The sequence below is a fragment of the Salvelinus alpinus genome, chromosome 24, assembly GCF_045679555.1.
Source record: "Salvelinus alpinus chromosome 24, SLU_Salpinus.1, whole genome shotgun sequence".
NCBI classification, from domain to species: domain Eukaryota; kingdom Metazoa; phylum Chordata; class Actinopteri; order Salmoniformes; family Salmonidae; genus Salvelinus; species Salvelinus alpinus.
Genome location: NC_092109.1, coordinates 45,974,579 through 45,991,025, shown reverse-complemented (window position 1 = coordinate 45,991,025; position 16,447 = coordinate 45,974,579). Strand labels below are relative to the sequence as shown.

At 46.6% G+C, this 16,447-nt stretch overlaps 2 protein-coding genes across 2 annotated transcripts in view; both read left to right on the top strand.

The window, feature by feature from the left end:
- LOC139551917 (protocadherin Fat 3) overlaps nt 1–12,454 on the top strand; it is a gene marked incomplete at its 3' end in the record, with an annotated part of 293,271 nt that extends 280,817 nt beyond the window's left edge. The window contains exon 68 of the mRNA XM_071363255.1: nt 12,201–12,454. Coding sequence (XP_071219356.1) covers nt 12,201–12,454 — 254 coding nt within the window. The remainder of the gene's footprint in view (nt 1–12,200) is intronic.
- A 171-nt stretch (nt 12,455–12,625) lies between these two features.
- LOC139551630 (putative uncharacterized protein DDB_G0281733) lies at nt 12,626–14,777 on the top strand. The gene has a single exon (XM_071362898.1). The coding sequence runs from the start codon at nt 12,665–12,667 to the stop codon at nt 13,448–13,450; it is 786 nt and encodes a 261-aa protein (XP_071218999.1). The 5' UTR covers nt 12,626–12,664; the 3' UTR covers nt 13,451–14,777.
- Nucleotides 14,778–16,447: the final 1,670 nt, after the last annotated feature.

Here is a 16,447-nt window from a genome sequence, read left to right as displayed (position 1 = left end):
TGAGATGTGTCCCCTACACTAACTGTAGACTCCAGTAACTGTCCTCTCACATGAGATGTGTCCCCTACACTAACTGTAGACTCCAGTAACTGTCCTCTCACATGAGATGTGTCCCCTACACTAACTGTAGACTCCAGTAACTGTCCTCTCACATGAGATGTGTCCCCTAAACTAACTGTAGACTCCAGTAACTGTCCTCTCACATGAGATATGTCCCCTAAACTAACTGTAGACTCCAGTAACTGTCCTCTCATATGAGATGTGTCCCCTAAACTAACTGTAGACTCCGGTAACTGTCCTCTTACATGAGATGTGTCCCCTACACTAACTGTAGACTCCAGTAACTGTCCTCTCATATGAGATGTGTCCCCTAAACTAACTGTAGACTCCGGTAACTGTCCTCTTACATGAGATGTGTCCCCTACACTAACTGTAGACTCCAGTAACTGTCCTCTCACACGGACACACAGGGGATGCGTCCCGTGCACTTTTAGAAGTAAAGGTTCCTGGAAGAACCTTTTTGGGTTGCCACACTGGCAGAACCTTTCCAGTTGAACAAGGTTCCTCGAGGAACCCCTCTGGAAAAGGATGTCATAGGAACCCCTCTGGAAAAGGATGTCATATGAACCCCTCTGGAAAAGTTCAAACCGGAACCTTTTTAATAATATATTTTAGAGGTGGCGGCCTCTAATCAGAAGATTGGCTTATTGGAGGCCTGGCTTTCAGAGACTTTTTTTTGACCACCCGTTAGAGTAAATTCCATGAGTCTTATTGAATCGACAAAACTGTCAGTGTTCAACCTTAACATGTGATGACAATACAACATAAGAGAGACGTAGGCCAAATGTGATCTATATGAAAGCCATGCCCCTACTAAGCCACGCCTCCAGTCCAGGTTTCCTCTAGGAACCGTTGCAGTGAAACATGACATGTTCCTCCAAGAACCCCTCAACTAACCGAAGGTCGTGACCGGTAGTTAATGACCGGTAGATAATGACCGGTAGTTAATGACCGGTAGTTAATGACCCGTAATTAATGACCGGTAGATAATGACCGGTAGTTAATGAGTGGTAGTTAATGAGTGGTAGTTAATGACCGGTAGATAATGACCAGTAGATAATGACCGGTAGATAATGACCGGTAGTTAATGAGTGGTAGTTAATGAGTGGTAGTTAATGACCCGTAGTTAATGACCCGTAATTAATGACCGGTAGATAATGACCGGTAGTTAATGACCGGTAGTTAATGAGTGGTAGTTAATGACCGGTAGTTAATGAGTGGTAGTTAATGACCCGTAATTAATGACCGGTAGATAATGACCAGTAGTTAATGACCGGTAGTTAATGACCGGTAGTTAATGACCAGTAGTTAATGACCGGTAGTTAATGACCGGTAGTTAATGACCCGTAATTAATGACCGGTAGATAATGACCGGTAGTTAATGACCGGTAGATAATGACCGGTAGTTAATGACCGGTAGATAATGACCAGTAGTTAATGACCGGTAGTTAATGACCGGTAGTTAATGACCCGTAATTAATGACCGGTAGATAATGACCGGTAGTTAATGACCGGTAGATAATGACCGGTAGTTAATGACCCGTAATTAATGACCGGTAGATAATGACCGGTAGTTAATGACCGGTAGTTAATGACCGGTAGTTAATGAGTGGTAGTTAATGACCGGTAGATAATGACCGGTAGTTAATGACCGGTAGTTAATGACCCGTAGTTAATGACCCATAATTAATGACCGGTAGATAATGACCGGTAGTTAATGACCGGTAGTTAATGACCGGTAGTTAATGAGTGGTAGTTAATGAGTGGTAGTTAATGACCGGTAGATAATGACCGGTAGTTCATGAGTGGTAGTTAGTGAGCGGTAGTTAATGAGCGGTAGTTAATGAGTGGTAGTTAATGACCGGTAGTTAATTACAGGTAGTTAATGACCAGTAGTTAATGACTGGTAGTTAATGAGTGGTAGTTAATGAGTGGTAGTTAATGACCGGTAGTTAATTACAGGTAGTTAATTACAGGTAGTTAATGAGTGGTAGTTAATGAGTGGTAGTTAATGACCGGTAGTTAATTACAGGTAGTTAATGACCAGTAGTTAATGAGTGGTAGTTAATGAGTGGTAGTTAATGACCGGTATATAATGACCAGTAGATAATGACCGGTAGATAATGACCGGTAGTTAATGAGTGGTAGTTAATGAGTGGTAGTTAATGACCGGTATATAATGACTGCTAGTTAATGAGCGGTAGTTAATGACCGGTAGTTAATGAGTGGTAGTTAATGACCGGCAGTTAATGAGTGGAAGTTAATGACTGGTAGTTAATGAGTGGTAGTTAATGACCGGTATATAATGACTGCTAGTTAATGAGCATTAGTTAATGAGCGGTAGTTAATGACTGGTAGTTAATGACTGGTAGTTAATGAGTGGTAGTTAATGACCGGTATATAATGACTGCTAGTTAATGAGCGGTAGTTAATGAGCGGTAGTTAATGACCGGTAGTTAATGACAGGTAGTTAATGACAGGTAGTTAATGACAGGTAGTTCATGACAGGTAGTTAATGACCAGTAGTTAATGACAGGTAGTTCATGAGTTGTAGGTAATGACCGGTAGTTAATGACCGGTAGTTAATAACAGGTAGTTTATGACAGGTAGTTAATGACCGGTAGTTAATGACAGGTAGTTAATGACAGGTAGTTAATGACCAGTAGTTAATGACAGGTAGTTCATGAGTTGTAGGTAATGACCGGGTGTTAATGATCTGTAGTTAATGACCGGTAGTTAATGACAGGTAGTTAATGACCGGTAGTTAATGACCCGTAATTAATGACCGGTAGATAATGACCGGTAGTTAATGACCGGTAGATAATGACCGGTAGTTAATGACCCGTAATTAATGACCGGTAGATAATGACCGGTAGTTAATGACCGGTAGTTAATGACCGGTAGTTAATGAGTGGTAGTTAATGACAGGTAGTTAATGACAAGTAGTTAATGACAGGTAGTTAATGACAGGTAGTTAATGACAGGTAGTTAATGACAGGTAGTGAATGACAGGTAGTGAATGACAGGGTGTTAATGATCGGTAGTTAATGACAGGTAGTTAATGACAGGTAGTTAATGACAGGTAGTTAATGACAGGTAGTGAATGACAGGGTGTTAATGATCGGTAGTTAATGACAGGTAGTTAATGACCGGTAGTTAATGACAGGTAGTTAATGAGTTGTAGTTAATGACCGGTAGTTAATGACCGGTAGTTAATGACCGGTAGTTAATGACAGGTAGTTAATGACAGGTAGTTAATGACCGGTAGTTAATGACAGGTAGTTAATGAGTTGTAGTTAATGACAGGGTGTTCCTTGTTACGATTGTTGTTACCAGATCCTAGCCTATTTATCAACCCTGGTATTACATGTGGATTCAATGGTAGTGGGCACCTTGGAGTTACATGTAACAAGGTCAGATTTTGGTTTGAGTTATTAACGTGGTAATTGACTACAGCTATTACTGTGTTAGTTACATAGGTAATAGGGGTAACAATGTAAAGTGTTACTGAGAGGTTTTATTTTGATATTGAACACCAGGCTTTATCTCAGGATGCTGTGAATGTTGTGACAATTCAGCTCTCTCTCTCTCTCTCTCTCTCTCTCTCTCTCTCTCTCTCTCTCTCTCTCTCTCTCTCTCTCTCTCTCTCTCTCTCTCTTTCTCTCTCTCTCTTTCTGTGTTTCTATCTCTCTCTCTTTCTCTCTCTGTCTCTCTGTCTCTGTATCTCTCTCTGTCTCTGTCTCTGTCTCTCTGTCTCTCTCTCTGTCTCTCTGTCTCTCTCTGTCTCTCTGTCTCTGTCTCTGTCTCTCTCTCTGTCTCTGTCTCTGTCTCTCTCTCTGTCTCTGTCTCTGTCTCTCTGTATCTCTCTGTCTCTCTGTCTCTCTGTATCTCTCTGTCTCTGTCTCTGTCTCTCTGTCTCTGTCTCTCTGTATCTCTCTGTCTCTCTGTCTCTGTCTCTCTCTCTGTCTCTGTCTCTGTATCTCTCTGTCTCTCTGTCTCTGTCTCTGTCTCTCTCTCTGTCTCTCTCTCTGTCTCTGTCTCTCTCTCTCTCTCTGTCTCTCTCTCTGTCTCTGTGTCTCTCTCTCTCTGTCTCTGTATCTCTCTGTCTCTGTCTCTGTGTCTCTCAGTGCCAGGTATGGATGGAGGGCAGACCTACAGCACTCCAGGTGAGTGACTGTTCTAACTGTATGTCCTGATGCCATATGGACTATGAGTTGAAGCTCATACCTTTCGGTTTGACAAGTGTCCCGTGTGTGTGTGATGTGTGTGTGTGTGTGTGTGTGTGTGTGTGTGTGTGTGTGTGTGTGTGTGTGTGTGTGTGTGTGTGTGTGTGTGTGTGTGTGTGTGTGTGTGTGTGTGTGTGTGTGTGTGTGTGTGTGTGTGTGTGTGTGTGTGTGTGTGTGTGTGTGTGTGTGTGTGTGTGTGTGTGGGTGTGTGATGTGTGTGTGATGACGTCAACGGGCATGTGGGGGAGGGGTCTTGAAATGTAACATCCCCCCCACAATCTTGCTGCCAGCGGTCCATTCAAATAATTTAGGCTAATACAAAAAATTCTCCAGATCTCCAACTGAACAAGGTGATTTTGGAAGTATGGTTACGCGAGACTAGTCTCCAGTCCAGTTGCACATGTCGTTGATGTCCGAACGGTCTGACCAGACTCCATAGCCTGCAGCAGCGCGAGTGTCCAATTTTCCATTGGCCTTCCTCCCGAAGCCCAGGAAGTTGTCCTCGGTGTCTCTGGCCCGTGGAACCTTCCGCCTCCGTAGCACACTTTCTAGACAGTGGACAAGAAGGAGATGTCTCTCCATGTAGATGGATCATCTGCAGCATTGTATTGTCGGGTGTATTCTGTGTTTTAGAGCACCATTCTGTGAGACCAGGTACCTTTCCATTCATCAGACGGGCATTGAAGATATGCATGAGTACGTGGGATGACTGGGGCCTTGTGGTCTTTAGAGTCTCGTAGGTGACACCATCTGATGAACATGGGAGGACTGGTCTTTAGAGTCTAGTAAGTGACACCATCTGATGAACATGGGAGGACTGGGGCCTTGTGGTCTTTAGAGTCTAGTAAGTGACACCATCTGATGAACATGGGAGGACTGGGGCATTGTGGTCTTTAGAGTCTCGTAGGTGACACCATCTGATGAACATGGGAGGACTGGTCTTTAGAATCTAGTAGGTGACACCATCTGATGAACATTGGAGGACTGGGGAATTGTGGTCTTTAGAGTCTCGTAGGTGACACCATCTGATGAACATGGGAGGACTGGGGAATTGTGGTCTTTAAAGTCTAGTAGGTGACACCATCTGATGAACATGGGAGGACTGGGGCATTGTGGTCTTTAGAGTCTCGTAGGTGACACCATCTGATGAACATGGGAGGACTGGGGAATTGTGGTCTTTAAAGTCTCGTAGGTGACACCATCTGATGAACATGGGAGGACTGGTCTTTAGAGTCTCGTAGGTGACACCATCTGATGAACATGGGAGGACTGGGGCCTTGTGGTCTTTAGAGTCTCGTAGGTGACACCATCTGATGAACATGGGAGGACTGGTCTTTAGAGTCTCGTAGGTGACACCATCTGATGAACATGGGAGGACTGGGGCCTTGTGGTCTTTAGTGTCTCGTAGGTGACACCATCTGATGAACATGGGAGGACTGGGGAATTGTGGTCTTTAGAGTCTCGTAGGTGACACCATCTGATGAACATGGGAGGACTGGGGAATTGTGGTCTTTAAAGTCTCGTAGGTGACACCATCTGATGAACATGGGAGGACTGGGGAATTGTGGTCTTTAGAGTCTAGTAGGTGACACCATCTGATGAACATGGGAGGACTGGGGCATTGTGGTGTTTAGAGTCTCGTAGGTGACACCATCTGATGAACATGGGAGGACTGGGGCCTTGTAGTCTTTAGAGTCTCGTAGGTGACACCATCTGATGAACATGGGAGGACTGGGGCATTGTGGTCTTTAGAGTCTCGTAGGTGACACCATCTGATGAACATGGGAGGACTGGGGAATTGTGGTCTTTAAAGTCTAGTAGGTGACACCATCTGATGAACATGGGAGGACTGGGGCATTGTGGTCTTTAGAGTCTCGTAGGTGACACCATCTGATGAACATGGGAGGACTGGGGAATTGTGGTCTTTAAAGTCTCGTAGGTGACACCATCTGATGAACATGGGAGGACTGGGGAATTGTGGTCTTTAAAGTCTCGTAGGTGACACCATCTGATGAACATGGGAGGACTGGGGAATTGTGGTCTTTAAAGTCTCGTAGGTGACACCATCTGATGAACATGGGAGGACTGGGGAATTGTGGTCTTTAAAGTCTCGTAGGTGACACCATCTGATGAACATGGGAGGACTGGGGAATTGTGGTCTTTAAAGTCTCGTAGGTGACACCATCTGATGAACATGGGAGGACTGGGGCATTGTGGTCTTTAGAGTCTAGTAGGTGACACCATCTGATGAACATGGGAGGACTGGTCTTTAGAGTCTCGTAGGTGACACCATCTGATGAACATGGGAGGACTGGGGCCTTGTGGTCTTTAGAGTCTCGTAGGTGACACCATCTGATGAACATGGGAGGACTAGGGCCTTGTGGTCTTTAGAGTCTCGTAGGTGACACCATCTGATGAACATGGGAGGACTGGGGAATTGTGGTCTTTAAAGTCTAGTAGGTGACACCATCTGATGAACATGGGAGGACTGGGGCATTGTGGTGTTTAGAGTCTCGTAGGTGACACCATCTGATGAACATGGGAGGACTGGGGCCTTGTAGTCTTTAGAGTCTCGTAGGTGACACCATCTGATGAACATGGGAGGACTGGGGCATTGTGGTCTTTAGAGTCTCGTAGGTGACACCATCTGATGAACATGGGAGGACTGGGGAATTGTGGTCTTTTTAAAGTCTCGTAGGTGACACCATCTGATGAACATGGGAGGACTGGGGAATTGTGGTCTTTAAAGTCTCGTAGGTGACACCATCTGATGAACATGGGAGGACTGGGGAATTGTGGTCTTTAAAGTCTCGTAGGTGACACCATCTGATGAACATGGGAGGACTGGGGAATTGTGGTCTTTAAAGTCTCGTAGGTGACACCATCTGATGAACATGGGAGGACTGGGGAATTGTGGTCTTTAGAGTCTAGTAGGTGACACCATCTGATGAACATGGGAGGACTGGGGCATTGTGGTGTTTAGAGTCTCGTAGGTGACACCATCTGATGAACATGGGAGGACTGGGGCCTTGTAGTCTTTAGAGTCTCGTAGGTGACACCATCTTATGAACATGGGAGAACTGGGGCATTGTGGTCTTTAGAGTCTAGTAGGTGACACCATCTGATGAACATGGGAGGACTGGTCTTTAGAGTCTCGTAGGTGACACCATCTGATGAACATGGGAGGACTGGGGCATTGTGGTCTTTAGAGTCTAGTAGGTGACACCATCTGATGAAATAGGGAGGACTGGGGCCTTGTGGTCTTTAGAGTCTCGTAGGTGACACCATCTGATGAACATGGGAGGACTGGGGCCTTGTGGTCTTTAGAGTCTCGTAGGTGACACCATCTGATGAACATGGGAGGACTGGGGCATTGTGGTCTTTAGAGTCTCGTAGGTGACACCATCTGATGAACATGGGAGGACTGGGGCATTGTGGTCTTTAGAGTCTCGTAGGTGACACCATCTGATGAACATGGGAGGACTGGGGCATTGTGGTCTTTAGAGTCTCATAGGTGACACCATCTGATGAACATGGGAGGACTGGGGCCTTGTGGTCTTTAGAGTCTCGTAGGTGACACCATCTGATGAACATGGGAGGACTGGGGCCTTGTGGTCTTTAGAGTCTCGTAGGTGACACCATCTGATGAACATGGGAGGACTGGGGCCTTGTGGTCTTTAGAGTCTCGTAGGTGACACCATCTGATGAACATGGGAGGACTGGGGCCTTGTGGTCTTTAGAGTCTCGTAGGTGACACCATCTGATGAACTTGGGAGGACTGGGGCCTTGTGGTCTTTAGAGTCTCGTAGGTTACACCATCTGATGAACATGGGAGGACTGGGGCCTTGTAGTCTTTAGAGTCTCGTAGGTGACACCATCTGATGAACATGGGAGGACTGGGGCATTGTGGTCTTTAGAGTCTAGTAGGTGACACCATCTGATGAACATAGGAGGACTGGTCTTTAGAGTCTCGTAGGTGACACCATCTGATGAACATGGGAGGACTGGGGCATTGTGGTCTTTAGAGTCTAGTAGGTGACACCATCTGATGAAATAGGGAGGACTGGGGCCTTGTGGTCTTTAGAGTCTCGTAGGTGACACCATCTGATGAACATGGGAGGACTGGGGCCTTGTGGTCTTTAGAGTCTCGTAGGTGACACCATCTGATGAACATGGGAGGACTGGGGCATTGTGGTCTTTAGAGTCTCGTAGGTGACACCATCTGATGAACATGGGAGGACTGGGGCATTGTGGTCTTTAGAGTCTCGTAGGTGACACCATCTGATGAACATGGGAGAACTGGGGCATTGTGGTCTTTAGAGTCTCGTAGGTGACACCATCTGATGAACATGGGAGGACTGGGGCCTTGTGGTCTTTAGAGTCTCGTAGGTGACACCATCTGATGAACATGGGAGGACTGGGGCCTTGTGGTCTTTAGAGTCTCGTAGGTGACACCATCTGATGAACATGGGAGGACTGGGGCCTTGTGGTCTTTAGAGTCTCGTAGGTGACACCATCTGATGAACATGGGAGGACTGGTCTTTAGAGTCTCGTAGGTGAAACCATCTGATGAACATGGGAGGACTGGGGCCTTGTGGTCTTTAGAGTCTCGTAGGTGACACCATCTGATGAAAATGGGAGGACTGGGGCCTTGTGGTCTTTAGAGTCTCGTAGGTGACACCATCTGATGAACATGGGAGGACTGGGGCCTTGTGGTCTTTAGAGTCTCGTAGGTGACACCATCTGATGAACATGGGAGGACTGGGGCCTTGTGGTCTTTAGAGTCTCGTAGGTGACACCATCTGATGAACATGGGAGGACTGGGGCCTTGTGGTCTTTAGAGTCTCGTAGGTGACACCATCTGATGAACATGGGAGGACTGGGGAATTGTGGTCTTTAAAGTCTAGTAGGTGACACCATCTGATGAACATGGGAGGACTGGGGCATTGTGGTGTTTAGAGTCTCGTAGGTGACACCATCTGATGAACATGGGAGGACTGGGGCCTTGTAGTCTTTAGAGTCTCGTAGGTGACACCATCTGATGAACATGGGAGGACTGGGGCATTGTGGTCTTTAGAGTCTCGTAGGTGACACCATCTGATGAACATGGGAGGACTGGGGAATTGTGGTCTTTAAAGTCTCGTAGGTGACACCATCTGATGAACATGGGAGGACTGGGGAATTGTGGTCTTTAAAGTCTCGTAGGTGACACCATCTGATGAACATGGGAGGACTGGGGAATTGTGGTCTTTAGAGTCTAGTAGGTGACACCATCCGATGAACATGGGAGGACTGGGGCATTGTGGTGTTTAGAGTCCCGTAGGTGACACCATCTGATGAACATGGGAGGACTGGGGCCTTGTAGTCTTTAGAGTCTCGTAGGTGACACCATCTGATGAACATGGGAGGACTGGGGCATTGTGGTCTTTAGAGTCTCGTAGGTGACACCATCTGATGAACATGGGAGGACTGGGGCCTTGTATTCTTTAGAGTCTCGTAGGTGACACCATCTGATGAACATGGGAGGACTGGGGCATTGTGGTCTTTAGAGTCTAGTAGGTGACACCATCTGATGAACATGGGAGGACTGGGGCCTTGTATTCTTTAGAGTCTCGTAGGTGACACCATCTGATGAACATGGGAGGACTGGGGCATTGTGGTCTTTAGAGTCTAGTAGGTGACACCATCTGATGAACGTGGGAGGACTGGGGCATTGTGGTCTTTAGAGTCTAGTAGGTGACACCATCTGATGAACATGGGAGGACTGGGGCCTTGTGGTCTTTAGAGTCTCGTAGGTGACACCATCTGATGAACATGGGAGGACTGGGGCCTTGTGGTCTTTAGAGTCTCGTAGGTGACACCATCTGATGAACATGGGAGGACTGGGGCCTTGTGGTCTTTAGAGTCTCGTAGGTGACACCATCTGATGAACATGGGAGGACTGGGGCATTGTGGTCTTTAGAGTCTCGTAGGTGACACCATCTGATGAACATGGGAGGACTGGGGCATTGTGGTCTTTAGAGTCTAGTAGGTGACACCATCTGATGAACATGGGAGGACTGGGGCATTGTAGTCTTTAGAGTCTAGTAGGTGACACCATCTGATGAACATGGGAGGACTGGTCTTTAGAGTCTCGTAGGTGACACCATCTGATGAACATGGGAGGACTGGTCTTTAGAGTCTCGTAGGTGACACCATCTGATGGGAATGGGAGGACTGGGGCATTGTGGTCTTTAGAGTCTCGTAGGTGACACCATCTGATGGACATGGGAGGACTGGTCTTTAGAATCTAGTAGGTGACACCATCTGATGGGAATGGGAGGACTGGGGCATTGTAGTCTTTAGAGTCTAGTAGGTGACACCATCTGATGAACATGGGAGGACTGGTCTTTAGAGTCTAGTAGGTGACACCATCTGATGAACATGGGAGGACTGGGGCATTGTGGTCTTTAGAGTCTCGTAGGTGACACCATCTGATGAACATGGGAGGACTGGGGCATTGTGGTCTTTAGAGTCTCGTAGGTGACACCATCTGATGAACATGGGAGGACTGGTCTTTAGAGTCTAGTAGGTGACACCATCTGATGAACATGGGAGGACTGGGGCATTGTGGTCTTTAGAGTCTAGTAGGTGACACCATCTGATGAACATGGGAGGACTGGGTCCTTGTGGTCTTTAGAGTCTAGTAGGTGACACCATCTGATCCACTTGCCTTGTTGTTTGGTAGGGAAGTTAAAACATGATCTACCTCTTCAAGGATGAAATGTCAGGTTTTTTCTGAAGGCTCTCTCATGAGTCTGGAAATATTTACATTCATGTTGATACAGTCGATGTTCATTTCAGGATGACATTTGTGTAGAGTTCGTCAGAGTACTAAGTGGATTGTAGGAGCTTTTCAAAACATAAATAAAGACAATGTTTTTTTTCACTTTGATTTGTAGCTGCAATGTTACAGTACCTGCTGTCCACCAACATGCACCCTGACTCCTGACCCCATCATGCACCCTGACTCCTGACCCCATCATGCACCCTGACTCCTGACCCCAACATGCACCCTGACCCCCAATACAGCAGGGCAGTTCCTCTCCACCAACATGGACCCTGACCCCCAATACAGCAGGGCAGTTCCTCTCCAGCGAAGATGTACAATAACACACAAGATGTTATAATGTACAGTAACACACAAGATGTTATAATGTACAGTAACATACAAGATGTTATAATGTACAGTAACACACAAGATGTTATAATGTACAGTAACACACAAGATGTTATAATGTACAGTAACACACAAGATGTTATAATGTACAGTAACACACAAGATGTTATAATGTACAGTAACACACAAGATGTTATAATGTACAGTAACACGCAAGATGTTATAATGTACAGTAGCACGCAAGATGTTATAATGTACAGTAACACACAAGATGTTATAATGTACAGTAACACACAAGATGTTATAATGTACAGTAACACACAAGATGTTATAATGTACAGTAACATACAAGATGTTATAATGTACAGTAACACACAAGATGTTATAATGTACAGTAACACACAAGATGTTATAATGTACAGTAACACGCAAGATGTTATAATGTACAGTAACACACAAGATGTTATAATGTACAATAACACACAAGATGTTATACTGTACAATAACACACAAGATGTTATAATGTACAGTAACACACAAGATGTTATAATGTACAATAACACACAAGATGTTATAATGTACAGTAACACACAAGATGTTATAATGTACAGTAACAAACAAGATGTTATAATGTACAGTAACACACAAGATGTTATAATGTACAGTAACACGCAAGATGTTATAATGTACAATAACACACAAGATGTTATCATGTACAATAACTTTCTAACACTCTCCCTCCTCTTCCTCTCCAGCCTACCAGTTGGAGTCGTCTGATTGGCTGTCCCCGTCCCGGCTCCGCCTACCTGGCGTCGATGGGGAGTCACACTGTGACATTACAGATGACCTTCCGTCGTTCAGCAGAGAAGGAAGCGTGTACTCACTACAGCTGGACTATGGGCTGGGGGGGTACAGGAGGGAAAGAGAGAGAGGGAACTCAGGGGACAGAAGAAGCCTCAGGTCACTCTCAGCTGAGAGGAGGGGGTATGAGAGAGAAAGAGACATGGAGAGAGGGAGAGGGAGAGGGACGGAAAGAGAGAGAGGGAGAGGGATGGAAAGAGGGAGAGGGAGAGGGATAGAAAGAGGGAGAGGGAGAGGGATGGAGAGGGCGAGAGGGAGAGGGATGGAGAGAGCGAGAGGGAGAGGGATGGAGAGAGCGAGAGGGCGAGGGCGAGGGATGGAGGGAGAGAGAGGGATAGAGGGAGAGAGAGAGAGAAGGATGGGGAGAGGGATGGAGGGAGAGAGAGGGAGAGGGATGGAAAGAGAGAGAGGGATTGAGGGAGAGAGAGAGGGAGAGAGAGAGATAAGGTATGGAGGGAGAGATCACAGAGGCTATGGTTCAGCTGATAGAAGAGATCAGAGAGAACACTCAGGGGACAGAAGAGGAAACAGGAGGGAAAGGAGTGAGTGTAGAGACGGAGGGGGAACAGGGGTGGACAGACCACACACAGCAGACAGGAAGTACGAGAGGAGGTACGAGAGACATACAGGGACAGGGTACGGGATAGACAGAGTGATCACAGGCGAAAGAAGCACCATGGTCGAAAGAAGAGTCCACTCCAGCGAGGGAGAGAAAGAGCACCAACCTATTGATCGAGAGGAGACCTCATCCCCGGTGTATGAAGAGTACCGTGAACCCAACCCACACACAGTCCCTTCCCCAGACCCTGTTCCAGAACCTGACCAGAACCACTACGATACTCTTCCCCCAACACGGCCTGCTTACCAGGGTTACCCCTCTTCTCCTCCAGGGCTCAACCTCCACCCAGCTCAGCTGCTGCCCCCGCTCAGGGCCTGGGACGGACAGAACGCCTGGGCGCCCCTGGAGGTGACCCAGGGGTCGGGAGTTGGCGGTCAGGGTTCAAGGCTAGAGAGGTCCGAGTCAGGAGATGAGCTGGAGAGACTGTTGAATCTGGTGTCGCTCAGAGCTCGGAGGGCTACACGGAGACCCTCTGAAACACCCCCTCCTCCAGAACCGTCCACTGGCTGGGACGGGCTGTACTGATCAGAGCATCTTCCAGAACCATCCACTGGCTGGGACGGGCTGTACTGATCAGAACATCTTCCAGAACCATCCACTGGCTGGGACGGGCTGTACTGATCAGAGCATCTTCCAGAACCATCCACTGGCTGGGACGGGCTGTACTGGTCAGAACATCTTCCAGAACCATCCACTGGCTGGGACGGGCTGTACTGATCAGAACATCTTCCAGAACCATCCACTGGCTGGCTCTTTTGCGAGGCAGAACCAGCACAAGACAAGACAAGTTCCTGCAATAGACTCTCTAGATTGAACAACTTACAATAATATCAAATCTATTTAAATGCAGTCACTGTAAGTCAATAGAAGCGTTCCACACATTACCTCAATAGTGCAACACAACATGTAGTTCTGTTTTCACAATATGTAGTTCTGTTTTCACAATATGTAGTTCTGTTTTCACAACATGTAGTTCTGTTTTCACAACATGTAGTTCTGTTTTCACAATATGTAGTTCTGTTTTCACTGTAACTATTAATAGAATGCTTTGAGTCTGTGTAGCGGACCATTTTAACTCATGTACAGTATGATTACATTATACAGACACACAGACGGAGAGAGAGAGAGACACACAGAGATGGAGAGAGAGACAGACAGACACACAGAGACAGCGAGAGAGAGAGAGACAGACAGACAGACATAGACGGAGAGAGAGACAGACAGACAGAGAGAGAGAGACAGACACACAGAGAGAGAGAGAGAGAGAGACAGAGACAAAGAGAGACAGACAGACACATAGAGACAAAGAGATAGACAGACACACAGAGACGGAGAGAGAGACAGACACACAGAAACAGCGAGAGAGAGACAGACACATAGAGACAAAGAGAGAGACAGACAGCTACAGGCTATTGAATAGCTGCAGTCACAGCCTGTATCTTCAGAGTCTCAACAATATGAAGTGTGGATTCTCTTTTCATTTGCAGTTGTATGTTATATATTTTACTACAGACCTGCCATTCTACATATATGTTTTGTCTTCTGTCTGTCAATATGAGCTTGATTGTAAATATACAGTATATTCACTATTTTTCTGCAACTGAATAATACTTTGGAATTGTTAGGTAACACTTTACAATACAGACAGATTCATTAACATGAGGTAATATAGTAGTTGACTTGAAAACAGCATTACTCAGTGTATTTATGTCTAAACTTAACTTTAGCTAATTAGTTATTGGTTAGCTATTAGTTAGCTCTTGCTGTTATTCGTGTTGATTAATGTCTCTTTGTTGTAACGACTTACCAACTATTTAATAGTCTGTTAAGTAACTATCGATGATTAAATAGATGTGACACATACATGTTGTTGTTGGTGGTGGTGTTGATGATGATGATGATGATGAAGTCAGGCCTGTGTTGTGTGTTTTAATTGATCAGATAGTTCAGCTGAGGAGAGACAGGAAAGGCAGGGAGGTGGAATCAAAGACAGGAAAGGCAGGGAGGTGGAGTCAGAGACAGGAAAGGCAGGGAGGTGGAGTCAGAGACAGGAAAGGCAGGGAGGTGGAGTCAGAGACAGGAAAGGCAGGGAGGTGGAGTCAGAGACAGGAAAGGCAGGGAGGTGGAGTCAAAGACAGGAAAGGCAGGGAGGTGGAGTCAAAGACAGGAAAGGCAGGGAGGTGGAGTCAGAGAAAGGAAAGGCAGGGAGGTGGAGTCAAAGACAGGAAAGGCAGGGAGGTGGAGTCAAAGACAGGAAATGCAGGGAGGTCGAGTCAAAGACAGGAAAGGCAGGGAGGTGGAGTCAAAGACAGGAAATGCAGGGAGGTCGAGTCAAAGACAGGAAATGCAGGGAGGTGGAGTCAAAGACAGGAAATGCAGGGAGGTCGAATCAAAGACAGGAAAGGCAGGGAGGTTGAATCAAAGACAGGAAAGGCAGGGAGGTGGAATCAAAGACAGGAAAGGCAGGGAGGTGGAATCAAAGACAGGAAAGGCAGGGAGGTGGAGTCAAAGACAGGAAAGGCAGGGAGGTGGAATCAAAGACAGGAAATGCAGGGAGGTCGAGTCAAAGACAGGAAATGCAGGGAGGTCGAGTCAAAGACAGGAAATGCAGGGAGGTGGAGTCAAAGACAGGAAATGCAGGGAGGTCGAATCAAAGACAGGAAAGGCAGGGAGGTGGAGTCAAAGACAGGAAATGCAGGGAGGTCGAATCAAAGACAGGAAAGGCAGGGAGGTGGAATCAAAGACAGGAAAGGCAGGGAGGTGGAATCAAAGACAGGAAAGACAGGGAGGTGGAATCAAAGACAGGAAAGGCAGGGAGGTGGAATCAAAGACAGGAAAGGCAGGGAGGTTAAAGTGACTAGTGTTCCATTCCTTAAAGTGGTCAGTGATTCCTAGTCTGTGCCTAGGATGGCCTTGAGATAGTAACTGTTTTTCAGTCTCTCGTTCCCAGGTTTGATACACCTGTACTGACCTCACCTTCTGGATGTTAGCGGGGTGAACAGGCAGTGGTTTGGGTGGTTGATGTCCTTGATTATCTTTTTGGCCTTCCTGTGACATCAGGTGCTGTAGGTGTCCTGGAAAGCAGGTAGTTTGCCCCCGGTGATGGGTTGGGCAGACCGCACCACCTTCTGGAGAGCATTGCGGTTGCGGGCCGTGCAGTTGCCGTACCAGGCAGTGATACAGCCCGACAGGATGCTTTCAACTGTGCATCTGTAAACATTTGTGAGGGTTTTAGGTGACAAGTCACATTTCTTTAGCCTCCTAAGGTTGAAGAGGCTATGTTGTGCCTTCTTCACCACACTGTCTGTGTGGGTGGTCCATTTTAGTTTGTCAGTGATGTGTACACTAAGGAACTTGAAGCTTTCTACCTTCTCCACTACTGTCCCGTCGATGTAGATAGGATGGTGCTCCCTCTGCTGCTTCCTGAAGTCCACAATCATCTCCTTTGTTTTGTTTGACGTTGAGTGAGAGGTTGTTTTCCAGGCACCACACTCCTAGAACCCTCACCTCATCCCTATAGGC

What these genes read in the sequence shown, in the direction of transcription:
- LOC139551630 (XM_071362898.1), top strand. Translation starts at nt 12,665, where the DNA reads ATGGGGAGAGGGATGGAGGGAGAGAGAGGGAGAGGGATGGAAAGAGAG.